Source organism: Empidonax traillii, unplaced genomic scaffold (assembly GCF_003031625.1).
Source record: "Empidonax traillii isolate 1590-97213 ecotype Southwest subspecies unplaced genomic scaffold, ASM303162v1 scaffold980:size574330, whole genome shotgun sequence".
NCBI classification, from domain to species: domain Eukaryota; kingdom Metazoa; phylum Chordata; class Aves; order Passeriformes; family Tyrannidae; genus Empidonax; species Empidonax traillii.
The window spans coordinates 47001-74427 of record NW_020956173.1 but is presented as its reverse complement, the minus strand read 5'-3'; the positions used below and the strand labels follow the sequence as shown (position 1 = coordinate 74427).

At 45.6% G+C, this 27427-nt stretch overlaps 1 protein-coding gene and 1 long non-coding RNA gene across 3 annotated transcripts; one reads left to right on the top strand and one right to left on the bottom strand.

The window, feature by feature from the left end:
* Positions 1 to 6011: 6011 nt before the first annotated feature.
* LOC114067843 lies at positions 6012 to 7074 on the top strand. Its single transcript, XR_003573479.1, has 3 exons — positions 6012 to 6178; positions 6658 to 6798; positions 6874 to 7074. It is a non-coding gene; the product is annotated as an uncharacterized LOC114067843 (long non-coding RNA).
* Positions 7075 to 13015: 5941 nt separating this feature from the next.
* On the bottom strand, positions 13016 to 25705 carry RBM17 (RNA binding motif protein 17). 2 transcript variants are annotated; one of them, XM_027903547.1, is made up of 12 exons: positions 25600 to 25705; positions 23366 to 23506; positions 22493 to 22609; positions 21442 to 21608; positions 19901 to 19995; positions 19295 to 19351; positions 17434 to 17575; positions 16102 to 16253; positions 15515 to 15588; positions 15096 to 15194; positions 14706 to 14778; positions 13016 to 14559 (listed from the first exon to the last, which is right to left on the bottom strand). In XM_027903547.1, the coding sequence occupies exons 2-12, from the start codon at positions 23486 to 23488 to the stop codon at positions 14456 to 14458; spliced, it is 1203 nt and encodes a 400-aa protein (XP_027759348.1). In that variant the 5' UTR covers positions 23489 to 23506; positions 25600 to 25705; the 3' UTR covers positions 13016 to 14455. The 2 variants fall into 2 exon arrangements, with proteins under 2 accessions (XP_027759348.1, XP_027759347.1); XM_027903546.1 differs by having other exon boundaries at positions 19901 to 19998; positions 25600 to 25704.
* Positions 25706 to 27427: the final 1722 nt, after the last annotated feature.

Genomic DNA, 27427 nt, shown 5'->3' with positions numbered 1-27427 from the left:
CGCACAGTTACTCCAACACTGCCCCGGGTAGGCTCTTCCAGGGCTTGACAACCGTTGTGGGGAGGAAATTTTTCCTAAAATACGCAAGCAACGGACAAAACCCATCCACACTGGCCTCCCAGCCACCTTGGACTTTCTTGGAGCTGCCTGTCCATGCGCGGAGCTGCCGGCGGCTGCTCTGGCATTTCGAGGTTGACCTCTAGAGGAAGTTTGTAGACAAGCTACGGCTGCGAGGGTGACACCACAGCTGCAGAACTGAATCGCCAAGGACTTGGAGGTGAGCTGTGCCCCAGGTGTCCAGCAGCGATGACGGGGGCACCGCACGGTCCCCCAGGAAACGGCTCCTCCCCAGCTCATGGTGTGCTGGGCAAGACCGCAGGGAAAAGCATCAATTACTGCAAACCCGCCGCGTGTCCCCAAGTGCTGGAGGTCTGACTGTCATTTCCATCACAGGGATCCCTGCTGAGGCTGCAGCGGGGCCACGGGATCTGCTCCCCAACATGGGAAGGTCCCCCCTCATCTTTCCGTGCTCCCCACAGAGGGCTCAGCGCTTTCAAAGCCTGACAAGCTCTGCTTTCCTCTCACCGCCCCCCCCCCCCCCCCCCCCCCCCCCCCCCCCCCCCCCAGCATCTCTCCTTCTGCTCTAAAGTAGTCCGTTTATCTCCTAAAATTAAATCAAGACCCGCAGTCTGCTGCGCTGTCAGGATGCGAGGGTGTGAACCACATCACGCTTCGCTGAGCCTTAAAAGGCGACAGAAATCTCCGCGCCCGAGATAAAGGTTCTGTGAACACCACTGCGGGCAAACTGCCGCACACCCAAAACATCCTCCCCACCGCAGGCAGAGGCAAGAAAAACAAATCAAGCCCTCTCTCCGCAATTTTCACTCCCTCCCTGCTGCCCTTTGATGTCATGCCAGCCTCAGGGTGTGACATCTCTGCAGTGTCCCCTCTGCCTCTGCCCCGCCAGCCCCAGCACGGCACTGGCTGTCCAGTGGTCCAGGGACACTGATCCTCTCTGGCAAAGCACTTGTGTGGGATCTGAGCAGCATCTTGTCCCTGTGTCCTTGCCCATCCCAGCTTAACCCCGCTCCCTTGGCTTTTCTGTCTCCTGGAGAAGAGCTTTTCCCTCCCGTTTCTCCTCCCAGTAGAGCTGCCAGGACAAGGGACCACCACAAGCATCCCACCCTGTGCCCCCACCATGCCCGCACATCCCTCCGGGATGAGGAGGAGGTGACAATAAAGTCTCTCCTTCACAGCAGCCCGGAAGCGATCTAAAACTCATCCACAGCCCCGTGGGGCAGCACAGGAGCACCCACAAGGGTTTTAGGTCCCATAATTGCGTCCTTCTTGCCCACAGTGCCAGGACAGGGGATGGCAGGTTTCTGTCAGCTGCCGGGATGGAGTTTTGGGGATAACAGATGGTTTGGGGTGCAGCTCGGAGAGCACCACGGCGTGAAAGGGGCTCCCCCAGGTGAGGTACCCTTCTAAAAAGCCATTTACCTCCCGGGCTCCCAGCCCCTCTACTGAACACCTCCCAAGGACACAAAGGCACGCAGCTTGCCAGTTCTCAGCCTGCATCGCCCCAAAACAGCCCGCGGCAGCAACCTCTACCCAGAACCGTCCCACGTCCTTTCGTCCTCAGCCCTTGAACCACCCAGAGCACCTTGGACCACCCAGTTTATCTCCACGGGCAGTGACAAGCCGAGAGACCCCACAGCTCAGGGAAAGCGGAGGGGGAACTGCTGACCTTTGCAGGCTGCACAGAAATACACCCCCCAAACGCAGCATCGAGGGGTGTCCCCCATCCTCCCCCGAAAGCCAGCGGTGCGGCAAACCCGGGCACAGCCCGGTGTTCCCATCTCCCATCCCTGCCGGGACAGGGACCCCAGACCCAGCCCTGGACACCCAGGTCCTCCCGCCGCTCCGGGGGAGCATCCCGGGGTGTTGCCCCTCCATCCATCCCCTACCTTTGCGGAACGGCATGGGGCAGGGAGAGACAGCGCTGCGCTCGGACGCCTGGGTTCTGCGGCTGCGGACGCCTTCTCTTATATATATATGTATATATATATATAAAATATATATATTTCTTCTGTATTTGTATTTTCTTCCTTCCTCCTCCTTCTTCTCTTAGAAGGAAACGGACATATTTGGGCAAAGCCCGGCAGAAACCCGCGTCATTCGGAGGGTGGCACTGCAGAAAGGAGGAAGTTCTTGCAGTTTCAGAGCTTTTAACCCTTCGCTTCCTGGCGTCGGCAGGGCTGGGAGAGAGGTAATAGGGACAGGACAAGGAGGTGATGGCCTGAGAAAGGGATGGAAGGCGCTGGGAACGGGTTTTTGGGTTGGTCTGTGGTGGCTTTTGACTTGGTGGGACCAGTACAGAATTGAGTGTAATGGATGTGAGTGTGATAATGGAGTTTTAGGCTCCTGCATCACTTCTGCCGATTTCTGTGCTCAGCAGAGCACTGATCCCATCTTCTTTGAGGTGGTACTGGAAGAAGCCGAGAAAACTCAACTGCTTTCAAAACAAGGGTTACCAGAAACTCAGATTCCCCTGTTTAGCATCTCCTGTCTGCCCATGTGCAGGCTGGACCACTCGAGGCAGGTGGAAGTTCAGATCCTGCTGTTCTAACCCCCATGCTGAGGATGTGCAAATCCCTCTCTCCTGGGACAGTGGGGCTGGGATGAGTCATGGGCTGAGCCCAGATTTTGGAGCACCACTGGGGAGTGTTATCACCTGGGACAGTTGTTCATTTTTACTGTGGTGCCTTTACTGCCCTCACTGGAGGCAGAAAGAGGCATTGGCTTGGAGCTAGCTCAAGAGAAACTCTTTGAACTGTGCGTGACTGGACTCCAACCTTTCATCTTGGTGGTTAACAGTGATACCACAAGCTCCTTGCTGTGTCTGTGCTCCCTGCAAAACTGTTTTCCCCTCCTGGAGTCACCAAGACTTTCCTCAAACCATTCCTGTGGTGTTCTAAAGCCTTCCTGCTCATCTTCTGCAGGTTCCAGCTTGGGGAGTGATGTCCACTGCACATGGAAATATTCCTGAGCCCCAGCACCCTCTGGGGGAAAAAAGTAGAGAAGATTTTGTGGAATGGGCTGCTGGGCTTCCTTCCAGCAACTGGAACCAGTTACAGCAGCTGGGGTTTTTTCCCTGCCCCCACAGACATGGTTGGACAGGCTGGAGTTGCGCCTCTGCCCAAGCAACTTGAGCAGGCGACCATTTTCTTGGGTAAAAATCATCCAAAAATGGAATTTCCCAGGACATTTAGTAAGCTTAAATGGCCACAGGCTGGGAAAGTTTAAGGCAGGTGGGCTGGACATCCACGTGCTGCTGCCACACAGCCCAGAAGGTAAAGGAGATCCCTTCTTCACTCCAAGAGGTCCAATATCCAGGCAGAAGGGAAGGACACCCCAGCCATGCCCAAGGCCAGGGCAGCATGACCCAGGAGCTCTGCTGGTTCACCCTGACTCTAACCTTGCCCTTTGCTTTGGCAATTGAGTGATATTCCTTGGAGGGATGAGCTTTCAAATCCCTATAAAACACAAACCCAGATTTTTACAGTTTTATTACCCAGTATAAATGAGGATTAGCAGTTCATCTCCAGGAGAGTATTTCCAGCACATGATTCCAAGGCTTGGCAAAAGAAACATAATGAAAAATACTCAGGGTTAGACCCAATAATGAACTTGAGTGTCTTGTCCACCAAAATACACGTTTGGATGCTCATGTCCAAGTTTGTTGTCCCTAATATTCTGCTCAGTGCCTGCACAGCTCAGAAGGGGCTTTCCTCGGGTGGTTTTTCTTTTGCAGCACTGATCTTGCCTGGACAGTCACTTCAGCTCCAAAACCTTCCCAGTAGGAGCATTTCAAAGCCTTGTAGGTGTGACCAGGTCCTTCAATAGAGGATGATGGATCAGATCCCCATTAAGGTGGTTCTGTCAGGTGGTCCCTGCCCTTGGATTTGCTCCAGTCGTTCTGTGCATTGGCCCAGAAAGATCTCAGGTGGAACAATCTTTGGTGTCCAAACATCAGCTTAGCATTTTCCCTACGGGGAAAATTCCAGAAATCAGCTTCCAAGCTCCAGCCAAGGCCATCACAGGAATCAGAGCACTTTGTTGCCTCATTCTCTGTCTTAGATACTACTGTTTTTCACCCACAGAAAGCACCTCAGGCATCTCAGTGGTGCCAAGCAGCTTAAATAAACAGAGAAGACTTCAAACATAGTCTGGGTACTTCTGGTGGATGAGGATCTCACCCCTTACTCGCTATTCAACAGCTTTTCTGTCTGGGATCTAAAAAGAACAACATAAAATAATAATGATAATTAAAAAATTGCTGGGAATCAGGCTGGTCCCAAAAGAAGGTTTAGATTAAACTAAACAAACTATGGTCCAGGACAGTGAAATCAGGGCATCTCCTCTTGGCAGAGCATGAATGCCAGGCTGCACAGTCAGAGAGGGTGGCAGTGGCTCAGCATCACTTGAGGTTTTCAGAGCAGGTTGGGCAAATGTGGTGGGAAAGGTCTCAGCCAGCACTGATCATACCCTGGGGCCGAGGGATAGTCCAGATGCTTCTGGAGATCTTCCCAAGTGCTGGTTTCCATGGGAGAGGCACTCAGACTCGATATTTGCCAGCACCTTTCCCAAATGTGTCCTGTAAGAAGCTGTCTCTGAAGGAAATAAAAGCATCATTTAATGACTATTAGTATTTTAGGGGGGTTGTTCAGTTAGAACTGACACAGCAAAGGCTCCTTTTGCCTGTCTCCCCAGGCCTAAACCCATATTTTGTAGAAACACAGAATGGTTTGCGTTGGAATGGATCTTAAACCCCCCTGCCACAGGTAGGGACACCTTCCACTATCCCAGGTTGCTCCAAGCCCCATCCAACCTGGCCTTGGACACTTCCAGGGATGGGGCAGCCACAGGTCTTCTGGGAAACCTCTGCCAGTGTCTCACCACCCTCACAAGGAAGAATTTCTTCCCAATATACCTTCTAACCCTGGCCTCTGGCAGTTTGAAGCCATTCCCCCTTGTCCTATCCCTCTATCTCGTCCCCAGTCCCTCTCCAGCTCTCTTAGAGCCCCTTTAGGCACTGGAAGGAGCTCTCAGGTCTCCCTGGAGCGTTCTCTTCTCCAGGTGAACTCCCCCCAGCTCTCCCAGCCTGGCTCCAGAGCAGGGGAGCTCCAGCTGAGATGCAGTGACTGCAGCCCTCAGCTTCATCCTTAACCCCAGAAAAACCCTCCTTGGCCAAGATGCAGCTGGAGATTGGACTGGCCTTCCCCACCCTGCACCAGATCCAGAGGGATGCACAACCAGGCTTTGCATCAAGTGGCACAGAGATGAGCTCAGCTGCTCAGCATTTCTGCACATACCCGAGGGAAGCTGAGACATCCTTACCTATATAGGGAATGATTGATCTTTGTATCAGTGATTGCCCAGCCAGGAAATCAGTACTGACTGTCCTCCCTTTCCAGTCAGTTGGATAATGGGTGGGAGCAGTCTGGGAGACGGGAATGTCAGTGCTTTTCCTGGGCTGGGGCCACGCAGTCATTTCAGCTGAGAATCAGTCACAGGGATCTCCTTCAATGCAGGGGTTGTACTCTAGAAGCAAATAAGAACACAAACAGCTCCTTTGAAATATTTATAACACTTTGGATGGCTTCTGTGGCACAAACCCAAGAAAGAAGAAGGTCCTTGTAATTGCTGGGACATGCTTACACTGATTGATCTGCCTTGCATAATCCTATTTTGCCCTTTTACAGGATGTTTGAGTGCTCAGGCAGGCTGAGAGTTGCTCTTGTACAACTTGCCAGCCCCCAAGGTGGCATTTCAGTGACCAGGCACTGGCAATCGCGCTTCTGTTTCCAGCCCATGCCCACATTTCAGAGTGTTTGCTATTTTTCCCGTGCTGCAGCAGCTAGAGACATCTGGTTGACAAGGTGGTGTTAGGTCATAGGTTAGACTCGATGATCTCAGAGGTCTTTTCCCACCCAGTTGATCCTGTGTGATTCTGTGCATGGTGCCCAGCTCCTCTTCCCACAGCGAGCTCTCCCGTGTTGATCACCAACCCGATTCTTCAGCCCTGCAAATTTAGCAGAAGAGAAAGTTGCAGAGAGGCTCATGGTCCCTCACTAGCAATGGAAATGCTGTTTGGGAGGACAGACAGCACAAACAGGTCATTGGGGCTTAAGATGCAGCAGGGACTGGGAACAATAAGCTTTTGGAGACTTTGCAGCCAAACTCCCCCCTCTCCCCATACACTAAAACCTGACCTTGAGAGATTACTTTTATTAACCTCTGGTATTAGAGCTGCCCCCTTCATATCTCAAAGATTAAGTGCTCTATAAAGGTGTGGGGATGAGATTGGATTAGAAAGATACAGGTCAAAGACTTAGGACAAGGGGGAATGGCTTTAAACTGATAGAGGACAAGGTTAGACTAGAGATTAGGAAGAAATTCTTCACTCTGAGGTGAGACACCGGCACAGGTTGCCCAGAGAAGCTGTGGATGCCTCATCCCTGGAAGTGTTGAAAGCCAGGTTGGATAAGGCTTGGAGCAACCTGCTCTTGTGGAAGGTGTCCCTGCAGGGGATTGGAACTAGATGGTCTTTAAGGTCATCATCCAGCCCAAACCATTCCATGATTCTGTGACCAGGTATTTTTTATGCCTTGCACAGCTCGGGATCCTGGTCTCTTGTTTTACACATTTATCAGCTTTTGGGTTTTGGAGAGGAAGGAGGAACTGGACAGCACTTCCCAGGAGTGATCTGCAGGTAGTAATCACTGCAGCTGTCAGGTACAAACTCTCACGGCTTTTCTGCAGCTGACAGCTCCAGCAGGTTTCTAATGTGATTTTGCTCTTCCCACACAGGAAACTCACTCTCCCTTCTCCATTGATTTCCATGGCTTTGAACTGCTACCACACACCCAACCTGGCACTGAAGAGGAAATGTCACATTTGAAGAAACATCTGCATTCTTCTTCTGATGCATCCAGGGTGACAAATAATCAGTTCTCCTTCACACACTCCAGGTTTGCTGAGGCAAACCCTTGCCTTGGAGTTAAACCTCTCCCCCCCTTTTTTTTTTTAATCAGAAAAAAGAAAAAAGTATGTATTGATTTTATGATGCCAACATCATTATTTTTTACTATAAAAGCTGATAGCAGCCTCAAGTTTCCAGGCTTTTGTATTCCCCAACACTGCAGGAAAAACAAAAACCATCAGGCTTTTGCCCATGAATAAATCAACCTGCTGGATAGAGATAAAATGAAGTGAAACACTTCTAAATGATCAGGTAGAAATCCAAGTGAAGAAAGGGGAGGAAATACATGACTAGCATTGTGATAGCTGAAGATATTTTCAAAACTTACCTGATTTCCCTATTAGCTGTAAATTCCTGACTTCCTTGGAAGAGCTGAGCCCTGGCAGGAAAATATGATACTTCTGGGACAGCACCTGTGGATGCAACTGTTGTGTGGGATGATGTGCAGAGCCATGACTGGTGTGGTGCAGGGAGAAGGGCTGGTTGCTCAGTCCTGGGCCTTCCTCTGAAATTTGTGCTTGAAGCAAATCCTCAAATCCCACTTCTAAATTTTGCTTTAAGTCTTTAAATTTTGCTGGGCAAGTGCATCGCCCCCCCCCCCGCCTCCAACAAAGAGGGAAGACAAGTTACTGAGAATTGCTCCAGCCCATATCCTCTCCCAGTGATTACTCTGCACCACTACAACTGCACAAAGCCGGCACTTTCCCAAAATGGAAAAACACAAAACCTCACTGGTTTTCCCTTCCCATCCGCCCAAGAGGAGCAGGTGCTGGAGGAGAGGAGCCTGGTGTGTTTTGCTAAAGTATCATTTGAGTTTTAGTTCACAGTTGCTATACGAGTTTTACAAGTTCAAAGCAGGGAAGTCCAAAAATGCTACCCAGCTTTCTGCCTGGGGCAAAAGGTGGAGAAATCCACGATGAGATGAAGACCTTTGTCTTGGCAGGACCACGTGGATTCCTGAGCTGTTGACTTGCTGCAAGCTCCCAAATGGAGGCCAGAGATCACACCTCAGAGACTGGGAGAGGGAAAACGACTCAGGGGCTATGAAGTGGCAAAGATGCTTAAAGACTGCTTTGGCAAAAAAAAACCCACACTCTTCCTAGGGGAGGAATAAGAAGCAGGAGAGAAGAAAGGAATGGGAAGGCATCTTCCTGGGAAAGATCTTGTTTTCCATACAGTTGATGTTGTCTTGGGTTTTAAGAATGGGCTGCAGACTGTTGGGATATGGGGAGGAGCACCAGCCTTCAGGCTCCCCAGGCAAGGCAGTGGGATGTCCTGCACAGCCCAGTGGGAGCAGGACATTGGTCCCCTGTCCCCTGCTGCCCACAGCTCCAGGGCTGAGAGCCTGGGGAGTGGTAACACTGTCTGGACATAAGACATAAGGCTGTGCTCTTATATTTCTATACTAACTAGAACTAAACGCAGGACGAATCCTCGTGCTTCGGGATTTCCCCAGTTCCTGATGCTAAAAGGAAAGGAAAAGCCATAAAGCTGCAATTATGAGCTCTGCAGGGATCAGAAATCAGAGAGAGCAGGTATGAGAGGAAACATCTGCAGGAGTATACAGGCTATCCCTTCTCCAATAAATGCAATGTTACCTTTGGCTTTCATGTCCGTTCTTCCACCGCAGCTTTTCCACCTCAATGTCCAATTCCCCCCCCCCCCGCCATTCAAGTAGAACTTTGCTCACTGAAATGGAAAGCTGTGTTTGCACCTGTGCACAGAAAGCCACCAGCAAAGACCCAGACCCACCTGACACAGACAGCAAGATCCCTAAAGGAGTACAGCTCACAATGGGATCACATTGGTATTTACTGTCAGCTACTGCACAGCTCTGGGTAAGTTACCAAACACAGGCACACGGACAGGGACTTTATCATCCATTTTTCTCTCTTGAGGAACATAAGTGGAAGATTTTAGGTTTGCCCAGCTTTTATTCCAGCAAAGTCCTGCAGACTTTACAGTTATTTTTCTTTCTCCTTGCCACTAACTAGACACAAAAGTACTTTTGCAGTAAATAAGAGGTAAAATCATGCTGGACATTCAAGGCAAGTGGGCACATCTATCCCACTGACCTGCTGAAAAAGAAAGGCAACCTCACCAACCTAAACATTCATTTAGAAAAAGTTTCAGAGTTCATAGATCCTTTGGTGAGTTGGAGAAAGGAGCAGCTACCTGTTTGTTACTCCTGACACAAGGCATGAATACCTATCATTACATCTAGGGCTGCCCAAGGGTTAAAGGCTCTGGAGCTGGCTGGTGTTATGAGCAACTCATATAATTGCCAAGTTTTGCATCCCTAAAAAAAAAGTCCTGTCATCCTTTCTGAGTCAGGGAATGACACTGAAGCCCTTTGAGGAAGAGGTCCATTTCTGAGCAAGCTGGTCTAGTGGAAGGTGTCTTTGCTCAGGGCAGGGAGTTGAAACAAGATGGTCCCTACAGTCCCTTCCAGTCCAAACTATTCAACGATTTTATGATTCAGAACAAGGCAAAGCAGGTGAATTTATCCACTAAACTACACCACAGGTGAAAAACATTTGCCTGAAGTGCAGTTTTAGGCCAAAGTGGGACAGAGATGAGGTTCACACATTAAACACACAGTCAAAGGTCATGTGTCCTGCCAGGAGCTGCCTGACCATCTCTGGCTGGGCTTCAGAAACCCCTTCTACAGCCATAACCAGAAGCCAGTGGTGCTGTGTGAGGATAAACCAAAGTGATGGGATGATAAAGGCACTGGGATGGCTCTTTAACTGCCTTGCAGCTTCAACAAAATCACAGCATCACAAGGCAAGAGGGAAGTCCTTTATTAGAAGTCCTGTCCAAAGTCCTGCCTACATGACACATCAAAAAAAATTCTCAAGCCCAGGCACTAATCTCAAATCCATCTATGAAAAGCCACCTCTCCACAAATCAGCATAGCTGAAAGCCAAATCTCCTGGCTGTATCCTCTCACTGCTCAGCAGCAGTAAATTAACAGACAGCACACACTGCCAACACAGTCAATCCCTACTCCTCTTTAAGGACAACTGCCTCATCACTTAAAGGAAGGAATTCTCCTAAGGACTCAATCATGACCACACTGTGCTGCAGTTACTGGTACAGAAAGTGCTTATGAAAAAAAAAAATCATCCATGATCACAAATAGTTCCTGCTTTATTGGGAAAAGGAGTAGGGTTAGTCTTGTACCCCATCAGGAACATGCTATCAATGCCAGATGCAACCCTACACAGCCCTCAGCTGCATGGATACTCCAGAGGGTTGCGCTGCCAGAGAGGTGCCTGGACAGGTTGGGAAGCAGCTGGAGCTCAATGAGAAGTGCCAAGTCCTGTACCTAGGGAGGAACAACGCCAGGGACGAACATGGGGTTTGATTTAAAGCAACTCAGGACGATCTGAGTCTTGCTCAGGGCTTCTTGCACCAATTACTGTTATGGACAAAGTAGTCACTCCCTCATTAGACTTCTGCTTGTGGAGCAAGAAAGATTTGAGAGGTTTAAGAACCTCTTTGAAAACTTCCATGTTTGTCCTTCTACCTTTTAAGGAAACTATGTACTTACTTTCTCCTGCAGACAAGGGTGAACACACCCTGACACACTCAAACCTACCACAGGAGCTTGGTTTCAGATAAACCCCTCCTAAAGCAAGCACTTACCCAGACTGCAGCACACAAATTACAACTCCTCCTGAATTTCCTTTAGAATTTAAAGTTCAAGGATATTTCTGTTGTCAAAATAAAAAAGCAGCACCACAAGGAATGTGGTTTTTGGCTGCACAGTTGCGAGGACAGGGCGATAGGGTGTAATCCCAACTCTCCAAAACACCTTCTGCACATCCTTGGGCAAGACACTTGTACCTCCCTCTGTGTTCAGACAGCAAGTTCTTTGGGGCAACAGCTCTCACCTTCCACGTAACAGTGGCAAAGCAAGCTTAGATTTTGACAGTAGTGTTAAAAATGGTCCCTGTGAGCTCCAGCTCATCAGATTTTAGTCTGATATGGAGGAGGCAAGTGATAAACAGACAGAAATTCAGCTTAGGTTAAGCACATAATAAAATAAATCATAACCTGTGTGCTAAATGATGGGCTCTGAAATAGCTGCTACCGCTCAGGAACGCCTTGGGGTTGCAGCAATTAGGGAATCAATGAAGTCACTAAATCCCTGCTGTTAAAATAGCAGCCAGTGTTCTCAATTAGGAAGAGAACAAGGCAGAGAAGGGTGATGCCACAATGCAAATCCCTCCTCTTAAGACCTCAGGGTTGCTAATGAACCAGGCACCCCATTCAGCCCCGGGCTGACACGTCCCACACATCCCTGTCAGCTTCCTGTTCCCTTCAGGACACTGTCAAACATCTCTAAGAAGGCACCTGATCCAGATTCTCCTAAGTAATGAACAGTTCATACTTAGCCCAAGAGAAGGTGCAGTTATTCAGCACGTTAGAGAATCACAGCACTTGCAGAGGCACTTAATTAAAGCTCAACCTTAGTAAATCATACCTGAAAAACATCCAACGCTTCAGCTGAAATAGAATAACCAACCCTGCACTGCCAATAAGGCAAATGCTCTTAACAGCCCACCACCCTCTTGGTTTCCTGTAAAATCAGAACCTTCTAAGGCACCACACAAAAAGAGGTAACAAAAGTCTTATTGCTTAAGACCAGAGTCACCAGCACGTACCTTACAGAAAGAGGTGGCTGCACAATTTCCAGGATGCAAAGACAACCATCCAAGCAAAACTTGGTGGCTGCAAAAAGACTCCAAATTAAGTGCTGCTGAGCCTTTTGAAAGGGCACTGATGAATCATAGAGGAGGAAAATGGATGTGTAAGCAGGGAGAGCTGGAGGTGTTAGATAAAAAGTCATATGAGAAACTCCTCAAAATAGAAGTCAGTAACAAGATTCCAGAGGAGCCCTAATTCTCCAGCAGAGAAATAAATTCAGAAGCAAACTTTTCAAGGCATGCAGGATACAGCCATGCCTGAGGAAGTGCGAGCCAACACAACAGCAGCACTGAAGAACAGGGAGTATGAACATTTGCAAAAAAAATGCTTTCTGCTAAGTGGATTATCTGTGACAAGTGAGACCTTAACCAACCTCAGTGTGTCTGAACCTTTGCAGGTCTCCACACCTGTGCATTTGTTTGCATTGGCTGTGGCAGCACCACAAGGCCACCTGGCTCCAGTGCTGTGTCTTTGCACAGCACCCACCACAGAGATGAAACTCAGGTGCTGTAGCCCCTGCTACCACTTTAGCAGGCTTGCTTGTGCTGTTTCAGTGATCCCATCGTACAGAAAAACTATTTATAGCATCAATCTCCTACACAAAACACTAAATGAACAAACGCTCTCCCTTACGTGTTCATGGATAAATGTTACCCTTGTCTTCAACCACAATACAGATTTTTGGAACAAAATGATTCAAAAGCTGCCAATGAAGTGATTCTCAGCAAATGGAAAACCTCCAAGTTATCAGACTGGAAGCCCAAAAGCTGGTATTAAACAGCAAAACAGCTGGTTAAAGACACAAAAATTAGTGTGTGCACCTCAGGAAATGCTTACAGCCAGTCACCCAAAGGTATTTGCTGAAACAGGACCCGTAAATAAATCTTGCTTAAAGCCAAGTTGTATTTCAAGCCAATCATTTCAGATCACACTAAATGTGCTATGACTGCTTAATTCTTTACAGCAGCCACCCAAATTACCTGACTCCTATAAGCAAATCTATGCTAATTCATATCAGGTTGATCTCTTTGTTTTACTACGTAGCAGCAAAGGCCATAAAGTGTTGCTCAAGGTCAAAGCCCAAACTAAGAGCGGTAGAATCTGTTATTGCCCCAAGTCCTGTGGTTTGGGTGTCAGTCAGGCCTGTTCCTCACCTCTGCTCAGGAGGGTTCCTGGGGGTGGATTCAAGCCTGACTCTGTGGGAAAGCCTTATGCAGCAAGAGAGCAGAGTAAGGAAGCCCAACACACAGCAGGTAAAATACAAGGGTTTTTTTAAAAATTCTGTTTTACAAGCAGATGTTTGTACAGAGGTTGGTGGGGACACAAGCGGACAAAATAAGCCGAACACAAGATCAAGGGTTTGTCATCGGGAGCTGCAGCCAAAAATTCATAAAAGGGCAGCAACTGGAGATATTCACAGCGTTGAACTAAAGGTCTACACACCCTCCCCCCAAAACATGAGTGTAACAGGAAGAAGACACCCAGCATCAGCTTTCAAACAGCTAAATTGCCTTCAGAGCTCACAATCATTTCAGCATCTGCACAATCCTGGGTGCAAGGGGGCACAGAGACAGCTGCCACCATTGCAGAGCCACCTCTTGCCAACTCTTTTGTCACATGCTGTTCCCAAAAGAAAAGCAAACGTAAAACACCAGAGAGCTGTGTAGTATTTTTACATCAAGTTAAAAATGAAAGAGTTGTAGTGTTTAGTAGTTCCGTTTGTCAGCTCTTCAGATTTTCACACGAGAACTTCCCTCCATGGCCTCCTACTCTGAAAACTTCCACAGGCACTCAAAAAAAAAAAAAAAAAAGAATAGAAAAAACAAAAAGAGGTCTAATCCTGATGGTATTTGACCTCAAATATAGAAATATACACAGAGAGAGCAAATGCCAGGTTTGAAATGATTAAACAAAGTTAGTTACCTATGTGTGATGTTGGAGGATGTGAGAATCTGATGCCTGGCTAGATACAGGAATGAGTGTCCCTCAGTTCTACCTACAGCATTTCACTAAGGGCCAGTAATCAGCTGTCCCTGGGTATTTCCAGGACAGACTGCCTGCCAGCACTCCATTAAATTCCTTCCTCCTTCTTTTTAAACATGGATTTTCTTTGGATCTGGGAAGACAGACAAACTCATTCCTTGTTGCTTTAGTCTCCATCCTGGCATAGAAAGTATTGTCCTGGAGTCAGGAGAACAAACTGCCAACTGTCCAAAGAGCCCAAACCACTGAGTGCAGAGATGAGGACTTAGGAGAGCAAGGTTCTAACTCTAAAGAGCTACCACCAGGGGAGAGAAGCATCACAGCACGTAGTCCTTGTCCAAAGCTTCCCACTTATCGTGGATGCAGCACAGGGACTCCATGACGAAGCACCAGAACAGGGAAAGCAGGAATACAGACAAAGCATCTCCTCAGCAGTGGGTTTTCCAAAGAACAAAGTCATCTGAAAGCGTGACAAAACCCAGGATCCCCAGAGCAGTAAGCAGAAATGTGCCAGTCAAAACCACACAGATGTGAATCTTTCAAAGGGCTTTATATTACAAAAAAAACATAAGTCACAACGAATGTGAAAAATCCATTCAATGAGGCTTGTTTCCAGTTTGCTGGGAAAGCTACTTTTCTCTTCTTCATTCCCAGCCTACTGCTGAAAACGTGATTGCCAAAACAGTGACACCTCGAGCCAGATTTTTAAAATCAAACTTGCTCCGCCAGATCCAGCACTCTGAACTTGTCCAGGTTGTAGAAACAAGCCTTCACGACTCTGCCTCCAAAATACCTTCCATTCAGATCCACAACAGCTGGAATTGAAACCAAGAGCAGGTCAGCAAAGCAGCGATTCAATAAAGTAAACACCTCTTTAACTGAACAGTCTAATCAGTGAGACTGTTTAATCTCTCTACCAAAGGTTACTCTGAGGGTCACAGGATACAGTTTAGGATCCCACCTTTGATGGCAGATTCAACCCGTTCAAACTCTAGAAATATTCTTACAGCTTCGTCATCAGGGGCACCAGGGATCTGAAACAGAACAAAAGCCCCAAACCAGAAGTGATTAGAACAGTAGCAAGCCCACTCTTTTAAAGTGCTGTTCTTCACAAAAGTAGTCAAGGGAACAAAACAAAAAGGTTCCAAAAGCACAGCACCCAGAGATTTTTGCCCAGATTCTGACACTGGAAGTTTGTATCTTACAGATATGGAAAATCCAGAATCCCAACACACTGAAGGACCCTGAGAGATCTTTTATCTATGTCCCTTCTCTTAGGCAGTAACACATCATTTGCGAGGGACAAGGTCTCAGTTTTACTTTCAGAGCAGCCAAAAAGACTCTCTCTTACCTCAAAGATGACACATTTCCCAACCTTGCCATACTTCTCACATTCCTCCTTCGTTTCAACTTCAAGATCTTCATCCACCTCCCCAGCACCCACCATGTTCTGAAAGTTAAAAGAATAAACCCAAGTCACTGGGTGGAGTCTGCACAGATGGTTGTATAGATAAATCAGAGATGCCCTGTGAACTGTGACCATGGATTCCTTAAAAACTCAAGAGCCACAGCAGGAATGTACAAGGGAACTGCACAATTTAAAGCAGTGTTGACTTAAAATACACATCTCAGGAAGACATGTATTTTCTCCAGAACACAAAGCACCACGTCTGTGTAGGCCAGAACCATTTGAACTAGGCAGAGTCTTGTAAGGGGAACACAAGTTTAAACATTTCAACACCAAGACACGTTCTCTGACTCCCAACTTACCCTTAGTAAGACCACTTTAGTTGGGCATTTCAGTATCTCAGTCAGTGGGTTGGAATCCGCTTTCTTGCCTGTTTCTGTTATGAAGACAGAGTAGTTAATTGTGGGTAATATAAGATTAAAGCTCTACTGGGGACTTTTATCAGAATCTTATTGATTGAAAAATGGAATAAAAGTCACAAAATGTAGTTTCGTACTATTGAGGAACAGTTATTTGCACCTTGTAGCTACTTGGAAGGACAATACGCAGAAAAATCAATTCCAATTATGTGAATTAAGCCAGAACACTGACAATGTACTGACAATGTACTGCTTCTTTGGGGGAAACAATTCACAAGTTCAGAATTGCATCAGACTCCCTCAGAACTAAAAATCAGCTCTCCTGACTTCCAACACTTGTGCTCAGGCAGAGGTGTTGTGGGCAGGGCGAGCTAAAAAAAAGTATACAGGACTTCACAAGATGAAGAAGATGATTTCCACAAGAACCAATATGAGCCATTCTTTCAGCTTCTGTATTTTCTCCAAGGACAGATGGTAAACAAAAATCCAGAAGCTTCATTTCTCACAGACTTGTTGTAGGACACAATTACCTTTCTCTGTAGACTCGCCAACAATGATCTTGCCACCCCTCTTGCTCGTTTTCTCTACTGACAGTGCTGTGCTGAGCCCCTGTTCATGCTTTCCCAGGCCCTGGCCCTCTCTGAAACCATACTTCTGCATGATTTTGTGAGCTACTGTCCCCCTGCAAAGAGAAAAAACATCAGTTAATAAAGGCTTCTTCCACAAAACATTAGCACTGCATTACTCCCGAGTGCCCAGATTTTCTAACTTCTAAAATTTCCTTACTCAGAGACAGAAAACACAAGAGCTTCTACAATTTACAACCTACTATCTGTTAATTCCAAGTTGGTGTAAGCTCCAGAGGACAAGACCTTGCTAGCCCTTCCTACAACAAATCTGGATATCCTCAGTATTATTTTAAACATGTCTAATTTTTCTGAATTTTCCAGGACACAAAAAACATGCCATGGTGTAAGTAGTTTAAACCACAGTAAATATTCTATGCTCAGTCACCCCCATTTTATCAATGGGCAAACAAAGAAACAGAGGAAATGCAGGATCAGTGACTACATGATCATTTCCTAAGCATAGTACAAGAAACACACATTATAAAAGGCCAAGAAGTCTGGCTGTGTAATGCTGAAAGATTAAACCACCAAGTCACTGAATGAACAGACAATTGGTCAGGTTAGGTCAGATTTTTTAGCCCTTCCTTCAGTGAAATGAAGGTCCCAGGGTACTGCTAACTAGAGGTGGTAAAGATGCACAAACTGGTTCAACAGTTGTCCTTTTTTTTGGACAATTAGAAGAAAAACAAACCCAAAACTGAGGTGTTTAAGCTGTTTTTAACTATAGATTCATCTTCATTTTGTTGCCACAGTAGGAATATAAGCATTGCCCACAAGGCAGAAAAGTAAATGGGCAGGTTTGCAGCCACAGCTGTTACATTCATGCAAATATGCTCTGAATTTATGAACAAGCAAAGCAGAGCTGAAATGATTTGCCCACTGGTATGTAGCAAATTTAAGACAAAGATGGAAAAGAAATCTAGAGGAACTAACATGCCACCTGTGTTTTCCTGTATACTCCATTAGCTTGGCTTGTACAGGCCATAAACACTTTAAACTGGAATGTGGCTTCAGGGACACACTAAAAACACAGCCTGGAGTGCAACCACCTCAGATGTGTTTCCCTCAATCCACTGTTTTTTCCTGTATCCTGCCAGTTTGGACTCTGCACTCAAGAGTAACCACACATATGCATGGGCTGTGTTCTTCTCCACTGACAAACTATTTTAGCTTTTGGTTTCAGCCACCTTCCAACGCCTTTCTCCACAAAATGTGCAGCAGTCAGTCATTTACCCCATGTTAGCAAGGAAGGAGTTGCTGGGTCCCGTGGGGGAACGAGGCCTCTCTGGCTCATCATACACTGGAGGAGGAATTGCTGCTTTGGAAGATGGTGCCCGAGGTCTGGACTCCTCTTCATACGGGAATGATGCTACAGCTGAAGAAAACAAACAATTTGCTTTTTCAATAAAATCCCAACAAACTATGAATAAAAGCCTCTCACATAAATCCAAATCAGAATGTTTTCTTTGCATGTGTTGTTTTAATATCCTGTCACCTCTCTCTCTCTCTCTCTCTCTTAGAAACAAGATCTGAGTTATTCTGGTTTTCCTATGGATATAAATATCCATTACTCTAAAATGTATTTATTAAACTTTTATTAAATGGAGAAAAGAAGCACTAAGAGGCCACCTGGACTACAGTGAGTTTATCCAGGCAGAGGCCAAGCAAAACTGAGAAGCTCCATTCATGAGGAACAGAATTATGACAAAATTGGATCAATGCACACAGCTCCAGGCCCAAGGATTGTGAGTAAAAATACACTTTACATTTACACAGAAGAGAAACCAGTCTATTAAAAAGAATGAATGCAACCCATCTGACTGAGAATTTCTGAACTGCAACTCTTCCTGGGGGAATGGGAGATATGCCTGGATATCTCAGTCATAGTGGTTAGATTAGTAAACTACCTTCCACTGACAGGCCTAATGGAAAAACGTAAAAAAAACAGCCTACAGAACACCAAATAAAATATGTAGAAACACTTTAGAAAAGTCTTAAGGACTTCTACTAGATTGACTCCATTTTATAATATTTTCTTGTGAAGTTATCAATTTTTTTTGGATCTTATCAAATAAAAGGTCAGACGCGAAGTCTGGGGACGTCACATAAGGAAAAAAAATAGTGTTTGAGGAGGAGATGGATTGGACTTTCGGATTCCTGGTACAGAAATAACTTCTCATGTTTTTCCAGCCTAGATTTAAGCATCAAGTAAGAAGGCACACAGAGCGTTCCTTGTGGGACCATGTCACATTTTAAAATCTCTCCCCCTCAGCCTATTTGTACCATTTCCAGCCTGTATTTACTTTTCACTTAACTACCCTTAATTATTTACTCAAAACATTCTCTTTCTGTTTTTAATGTTTACACAGTCAAATGCTTTCACTATTATATTACTCACTTAAGCTTTTTTTTTTTTTTTACATTCCAGTCTTCTCATAAACAAACTGAGGACTGCCAAAGGAAAGTTTCTGTGACTAGGATTCTTTTTTCTTATTATTTTTTAAAGCAGACAACATACTGCTAATCATTTTAATTTTAAAGTACACAACAGTTAAGACATGGGAAAAATAAAAAGGGAATGGTTTTGTTCCTATGGCAAGATGATGCCACCTCGTGGACAACTGTAATCTCCACTGAGGGAAACACCAGTGCACACACATCTCTTCAGCTGAGCTGTACCCCCGAAAAACTTACATAATTCTGTCTGTAGTGCATAATCCCTTCAGAAAAAATGCTCACAAAGTATCTCCTAAAGCAAAGGGCAATGGAAAAATTCCCTCTCCACGCTGTGGAGGTTTCTAGTCTACCCAGAGACATTTCTTTTTTCACATCAGAAGTTAACTGAACATGGTTGTAACACCCCACTGTGGCAAACCACTTCTCCAGCAACACAGAGGGAGTCCTTCAGAACAGAGATGTGAAGCACTGCAGCACCACAGGTTCCCCACAGCTTCCCCCCACCAACAAAGAACTAGTACAAGTCCTGCTGCCACAAAGAATCCTCTGGGAAAGGCAGGAAGACTCAAACTGAATAGAAAGTTGAGTGAGAAATAAACAGCGCTGGGTTGAGAGAGGAGGATTTTGTCGTACTCACGTTCTTTGTCCTTCTCAACCAGAGAAGTGGGTGGTGCAATGGCAGCTCCTCCCATACCTAAGAGCAGAAAGGAAGGCAACAAATTTGGATGACATCACAACAGACCTCAACTACTGACTGTAACTTTGCTGTTAAAAGACAATAAAGCCTAATTTTGTTTATGCAAAGACATATTTCACCACCCTGATCCACATCATCTTGACTGGCTCTGAGGGCACCAAAGTAACAAATGCAGGAATGATGGGCCGAAAACTGAACAGTGATTCTCGTAGCCTGATTTTATCTCCTGGTTCACCCCTTTCCTGGAACCTACACCATGCAGAAACTTAACACAGGTACCTACAAATTAAGGTAAAAAGAGGTCTTCTCACAAATAATTTAGCTGCCATCTGCCTCCATGGAAGAAAAACAATCAGTTTTCTGCATTACAACAGTTATGCTGTAACAAAATGCCAAGTTTATTTTAAAGGCTCAGAAACAACAGCGGACTCATCCGAGGAAAAGAAACACAGAACCCATGAAACAGGAATAAGATTGTGAATTCCCCCCACCCCTCTTTTTTCTCATCCCTTCTTCCCCCATCAAAACCACAAGCAGATCCCTTACTCCTTTTCCGCCTCTCCCTTTCATAATCTTCATCTTCATCAGAATCTGGATCTGGTCTTCTGGAAAACCCACTGGCTTCATGTCTGTCTTTACGTCTTCTAGGAGACACAGTAAGTTAGGATAAGAAACCATCAAAGATAACTCTGTGCCTTAATTTATGATCCCACCTTTGCAGTGTGAATTATTCTGCCCCACTCCAACTGGCATTTTACGATGTTTCCCATGAAGGTGTAAGTAAACACCTTTACTATTTGTTTCTCTGCTTTTATCCTCATGGGGCATTTTTTGGTAAAACACAAGATGGATCTAAAGGAAGATCACCTTCCACTTACAAGTCAGCCAGGAACAATGTATGGAAAGGAGGAAGCACCTGAATAAATCCAGTTCAAAGAGAGGAGAGTTGAGTGAATGACTACAGACATTAATTAATGACTCTGCTCTAGACAAAATCCCTTATAAATTCTCCACCACAGGCTATACAGAGTCTTATCATTTACTCAATTAAAAAAATCATTGTGCTTAAACATCCTTGGAAATTAAATTGAGATTCAGGCATAACTTCTAACATTAAGTGAGGAACTCTTCAAGAATTGTTTGCACTTCAACTGTCATCTAATTTGATCATGAAATCACTCATTTTAATACTTCAGAAGAAAAAGTATTTCCCCCAAAAAGTTAAGAGCATGGCTTGGTGCATAAATCAGATCTCACTCCCAGCACAGCCGTCAGAACTGTGCTTCAGGATGCTGTGGAACCACACAAAATTTCTTAATCTCTACCCTGTGAGTTCAAAACAAATTCTACCAACTTTGTCCTGTGATGAAGATGGCTTATTAATTTCACTTAAATTAAGTAAATATAATCTTCTGCCTGAAGATATTTTACCATTTATTTCAATCAGTGAATCTGCATTCAACTTCTCTAATATAATTAGAAAGATTTCTTACTGCAGGGAAAGGGTATTAAGGTAATCAAAGATAAGCATATCTTCTTTTGTGCAGAGACAAAAGAGTAATAAACACATAATTAACTTACTTAAACTGAAATCAAAGTATTAAGAAAAGGAAATACAACTATTAATCTCAAAAACTGTGCTAGCTACATCTTTAAAACTGAATGCATTCCTAGATCAGTCTGTAGTATTTAGGAGCAGAAAGGATTTTTTGAGTGTTGAAAGGTTTTCCTAAATTCTGGTTACACTGACATCTAATACTATAAAATACCTGCAAGGTCAAAGTCTGACGATGATGCATGAAGTACCAAAATATTGTGGCTATTATTGAAACAAAGTAAATTTAGAATACAGAAATGTCAAGTTTAGAAACGAAAGAGGCTGCAAACTTGATAATTCCTCTAATTGTTCACTGTTACGTGACTTCAGCAAGAGCATTAAAACATATTAATTAAAGCTTGTTTCCACAAGCACAAAGTGTTCTTCACTAAGTCTTTCAGAATTTCCCTGAAATCGTTTGGAGGGATAAAGCTAAACAAACCGATGTGTCTAAGTGTCAATATGCCACGAGTTTACACAGAAGCCTTACTTTTCTCTTTCTTCAATCTCCTTTTGCCTCTCCAGCTCTCGCTGCCTCTGCCGTTCCTCTCTCTGGCGTTTCACCACCTTTTCGTAGTCATTTGGGAACATGGGGTCATACTCATCTGCCAGAGGAATCAACACATCTCCTGCAGAAAAACCGCTAGGGACAGGATCCTTAAAAAAGAAAACAAAAACAAGACTGGAAAAGGAGTTTGTTCAGCTGAGATCTGAAAACACCATCAAGTTGGAAACTAAGAATTAAACACTTCCAATTCCTGACTTCTACAATGGCAGGTAACATCCTAATCCCACTGGGACTAGAAGGAATCTATGCTTCACTTAAAACTAACCTTTCATCCAGCCTCTCATTACCTCACATGAATCACCCCCTCCCCTTGCCAAACACAAAGCAGCAGAAAGATCAGCATGGACAAGAATTTTTCAGCCTCCATTAATTCATTATTACAAGTTTTATGGTCTCTTGCTGTTGCAACCATCTTCCAGGGTCCTCCCACACAATCTCATCAGGCCTTTTCATCAGCTGCTATTAATATGATACCATCAGAGGTACAGGGGCTGAACTTCTCTCATATGAAAGAACTATTTCAAAACTACCACCTTTGAAAAAGCTTCAGGGAGAAAGTTTCTCTGGATTCCTCATCATGAGAAATCCATTTTGAAAGGTCAAGTGGCTCTTCTTTTATTTTTCAGCTGATTGTTTTACAGGTCCAGTTCTGGTGCAATCACAACCAGCCGTCATTTACCTGACCAAACTGGTGTCTTGCCAAGTACTTTGACGGTGTCCAGGAGAAATACTCCAGGAACACTGTTTTATAACTGCAAATTAACCTTGGTAATTCCACGCTGTATCACATGGAAATCTGTATTAAATTGGAATGTTCATTAACTAAAGAACTCTGAGCAGAGGAAGACATTTTCAGAAAACAATCACTTCTTTGACCACTAGGAAAGATGATGAAAAAAATAAGAAAACAGACCGCAGTCAAAGAATTCCATTTCCCAAACATTTCCTAACTTTTTGGCTGCCACAGTCTTACCTTTAACCCGGCTGCTACATGAGGTGGTGTGTCCACGATCTGTCTCTCATCAGAGGAGCTCCCTCGTTTCAGGTCAATCACTGGAGCAAGGACTGTGGTTTGTTTTGTCCTCTGACTCTGCAAAGAACCACCAAAACACAAAATGTCTAAAAAAGATAGAACAGTTTTCTGAAAACCAGCCTGATATACTTTGCAGTGGTAGGTGAGTGGTCTCAGGTTCAGACTAGAACCATGAAAAATTCAGACAATCTCTTCAGATGAGTTTGAACCGAGTCAGGTTGTTGAGAAGGGGCTCAGTTTTATTCCAAAGATCTACTGTTCCTCACATTTATCATCTGATAACAGATATCAATCTATTCTGAACTCTGAGTTTTTTAATCCTATTCTAGTGCAGGATGATTTAAACTTCAGCACTTGAAAGCCTTTTAAAAAGCAGCATGAACTGATGCAAACACGTGAGAAACTGATGCAAAATGGCAAGAATGACCAACAGCCAATAGTGACAACGATCAGTCACAGCATGACCCTTTTTTACTTTTAGAACAAAGAAAAAAGCTTAATCTCATTATATTTGATAGTTAAACCTGCAGATCAGCTTTTGGCTCTGCTCATTAAAAGCTCTGAGGTTTGCAGCACACACATCAGCTCTTCATTCACTTTTAATTTTGCAAGAATCCCTCTAACAGACTTCAAGAAACACACATCTCACCTTTCCTTCCCTCAGTTTTGCTGGTTTCCTTGCTACAAACTCAAAGAAAAATCCCAGCAATATTACCCCAAGTTGGTATTCTAAGGTCACAAACACAAGGCACTGACAAATAATAAGCAATAACCATAAATAATAATAAAGCAAAACCACGAAGGGACTATTACCTTTGCTTGTGTGAGAGCTGCTTTCTTCACCTGCAGCTGAGACTGCAGCAGTTTGAAATTCTTGGACCAGCCTTCTGTTTTAGAGTCGCTGGTCTCAACTCCCAAGTCATCGTAAAGTGACATTTTCTCTTCAATTTAAAACTGAAAGACAAAAGGGAAAAAAACTCTAGATGACACAACAAAACCTATTTCCAGGTTATTTGCTACTAGTTTACATATGCTTGCACACCATATTTTTATATATACTTTTTTCAAAGCCAGGGAAAATTTAAAGCCAGAACATTTTTCTGGCTGGTAGAAAATAATCATAACTACATTAAAAAGCAGGAGTTTGAAAGGCAACGAAAACTGTTCAAGTATTAACAAGTGCTGGAAGCTTCCCAAAATTATGTTTGCACCATTGGGTATCAATCATTTGATGCTCTGAAGGAATTGTGCTGCAGCAAACACTGGTGTTTTGAGGTTCACAAACAAATTCAACATTATGCCTCACGTCCTCCCCAAGACTTCCGAATCACACGCAAATTACCATCTCTGCTAAACTTAAAAACTGCCCACACAAACATGCAAACACTGCAATCAGTCTCTTGAACTTCACTGTTTTTTGCATCATAAAGGGGCAGGTTTTTTATACTAAACAGACTTGCCAGAGTGGTATTAAGTAATAATTTCCACAACATTGAAGGGCTTCTCAAATACAGGGAATTTATATATGCAAATACACACACACACACACATATATATACCTACAAAATCAGGCAGGTAACATCAACAACATGACATGAAATATATCATTTTGTCTGATATTGCATCTGACATGGAGGGAGGGAGAGAAAATCTGAATGTCCTGCGAGGTCTGTCACCTGTGGCACAACCTGTGAGCTCATTATTTAGCCTCTGACAGGTCTGGATTGCAGTACCTTCACCCCAAAACTTTAACTCCTTAATTTACAAGCATCACTGATTAACAGCCTGCACTGAGAGCTTATAAACTCCTCAGGAAGATATTGATCCTAGAGATGTGGCAGGTAATTGGGAGGGAAACTCCAGACATACAGGAGATGGCTGTTGCTGTGGATTTAAGTTATGTGCATTTAAACCTGTGGAAAAAGTCTCAGAGGCAGCAGAAACCGACTAAATTACAACTCCAAAACAAGGCAAGCTCAGCACAAATTAAAAAAAAAACCAAAAACCCCCCAAAAAACCCCAAAAACAAAACCCACAAAACACAACAATTTAATTCTGCAGTGGAATATGAACAATCAGGCCCAGCACAAGGGAGTTAAAAGCAAGAAAAAGTCGGTGGCTGCACTCCCTGGAGATTGTTAAACATAGGGGCACAGGGGATGAGCCACAGGGGGGGTTACAAGGCACAGGGTGAGCACAGGGCACTGCAGGATTCCCACCTGCCACATGGGAGCAGGATTTAGGCAGCAAGAGTGCTGCTCTTCGGAGGGAGACAGGATGCACTGGGAGGGAATCACAGAATCAATTAGGATGGAGAAAAAAACCTCTGGGATCATCGAGTCCAGCCTGTGACCGATCCCCACCGTGTCACCCAGCCCAGACCACTGAGTGCCACACTCGGTCGTTCCTTAAACACCTCCAGGGTTGGGGACTCCACTGCCTCCCTAGGCAGCCCCTTCCAGCGTTTTATCACTCTTTCTGTGAAGTGATTTTCTCCTAATGTTCGATCTAAACCTCCCTTGGCACTGTTTGAGGCTTTGTCCTCTCATCCTGTCCCTTGTTCCTGGGGAGCAGAGCCCGACCCCCACACCCCCGGCTCCCACCTCCTGTCAGGGAGCTGCAGAGCCAGAAGGTCCCCCCTGAGCTTCCTTTTCTCCAGGTTAAGCCCCTCCCCAGCTCCCTCAGCCGCTCCAGGCCCGTCTCCAGCTCCGTTCCCTTCTCTGGACAACGATGGACGGATGCGGGCAAGATGCTGTCACCGCGAGGAAGTGACAAGGGAGCTGCACCTGGGCTCAAAGAAAGGCTGGGCTGCAATATCTTGGATTTTCAGTCCTCTGCGAACACAGAGACCGAGACGGGGGGGGGAGCAGGCCCTGCCCCCCCCCCCCTCCACTCCACGCTCCATACAGGCCACGACCCCTCCCTAGGGTCGCTGCGGGGGGGACACCCAACCTCCTCCCGCCGTGTCTTGCCTCCTCACACCCCGCGGGCTCCGGTGCCGCCTCCCCACAGCCCAGGCTGGAGCCGGGCCCGGACCCGCCGCTCACCCGTCCCGGCGCCGCCGCCGCCATGAGCCGGCGCTGAGGCCGCCGGGAAGGGCCGCCCCGCGCCTGCGCAATGCGCCCCGCGCCGCCGCCGCCGCGCTGCCGCCCCCTGGCGGCGGGAGGAGGGAGCGGCACCGCCGACCGTTCCATATACACAGTCCCAGTATAAACCAGTACGGGGCACTCCGTCCCAGTATAAACCACTACGGGACCGAGGAGGGAGCTCAGAGCCCAGGGGAGGTGCGGGATGTGGTCCCCAGGCGAAGGCTGCTCCCCCCTCAGCCGCCCCCGCCTCAGGGCGCCCTCCCCTCCCTCCCCCGCCCTCAGACCTCGCAGCGCGTTGTGTTGGCGGAGAGAACCCAAAGAGGAATAATGAACCCCGAATTCCTTTGGGTTTCCGCAGCGCTCATGGCGTGCGATCTGCGTTCTCATAAAGTCACAGGGTGGTTTGGGTTGGAAGGGATGTTAAATACGGAATCATCCAGTTCCAACCTCCTGCCACGGGCAGGGACATCTCCCACTATCCCAGGCTGCTCCAAGCCCTGTCCAACCTGGCCTTGAACACTTCCAGGAAAGAGGGATCCACAACTTCTCTGTGCAACCTGTTCCAGTTCCTCACCACCCTCACAGTCCAGAATTTCTTCCCAGTGTCTCATCTAACCCTGTCCTCTTTCAGTTTACAGATGTTCCCCCTCGTCCTATCAAATGAGATGGAAGTTATTCCTCTTGCAGCCTGCACATGATGTTCATCAGGTCTCTACGGTGTTCTCTGCAATAACCCTTTTAAAGGAGGTGCACGGGACCACAGAGATAGAGACAAACAATAATAAACACAAAGTAAAGTTTGTTTGGGCAGGATGGTTCAATGCCAAACAGCAAATATTTTCGGATGCTCCATATAGCTCACGTAAAGAAAGACACTTCAAATCCCATTGGCGACAGCAATAACAAACCCCTCTTTAGTCCCATGCTCAGAAATTGAATTTCTGTTAAGGACTTTTCAGATCTAAGAGCCCGTGTTGCTGCTGAGGAGGGAAGAAATATAATTCCAGCTGAACTGTGAGGATCTGGAGAAACAGAATTGAGCGTAGAGATACGTCTCTGCAGTATGATGAGCTGCCATTGACCCTTATTTAGCTGGAGCTATACTGGAGTTTGATTTAGGAATTCAACTGGCAGAGGGCAGGACTGTATTTATGGCCAACACTATTTTCCCTGTATGTTATATAACAATTTTCTGCAGCGTTTCTAACATCTTGAGAAATCTGTGGTAGCTTATTGAACGAGTAATCTGATGTCTTGTCTCTTTGGGCATTTCAGCATTTCCAGTTACTTAACAAGCATACCTTAAATCTGGAGGGAAAAAAAGGGGGACAATAATATGAGACTCCTCTGACAACGCAGTTGTACTGTGAAAATGAGGAAGAAAGAAAACTTCTTTCTTATCAAGTGTATTTCAAACATCCCTGTCTTATTCAGTCATGTTTGTTGCCATCACTGCCACTAATACTGAGGTCACTGCGTAATTGCTGTTGCACCATATTTAGCTATTTAGAAGTATTTATTGCATTATGTCATTTGGGCCTAAAGACTGGTTTGGTCTGCAGAAATGATTTTTGTTTTCTGAAGCAATCCTTAAAATTCTGTGCCTGCCTGAGCCTGGATGTTATCCAGCCACAACAGTTTCCCAGCCCAACCTTTTGCACCAATTATTCAATGTCCTCTCTTTGACAGTGGCAAGGATGGATTTTCTTTTTTGCTCATATTGTGCAGGTGTATCTCCAGCTCATACCAAGCATTTCAAATCAGGTGAGATGAACTTTCTAAGAAT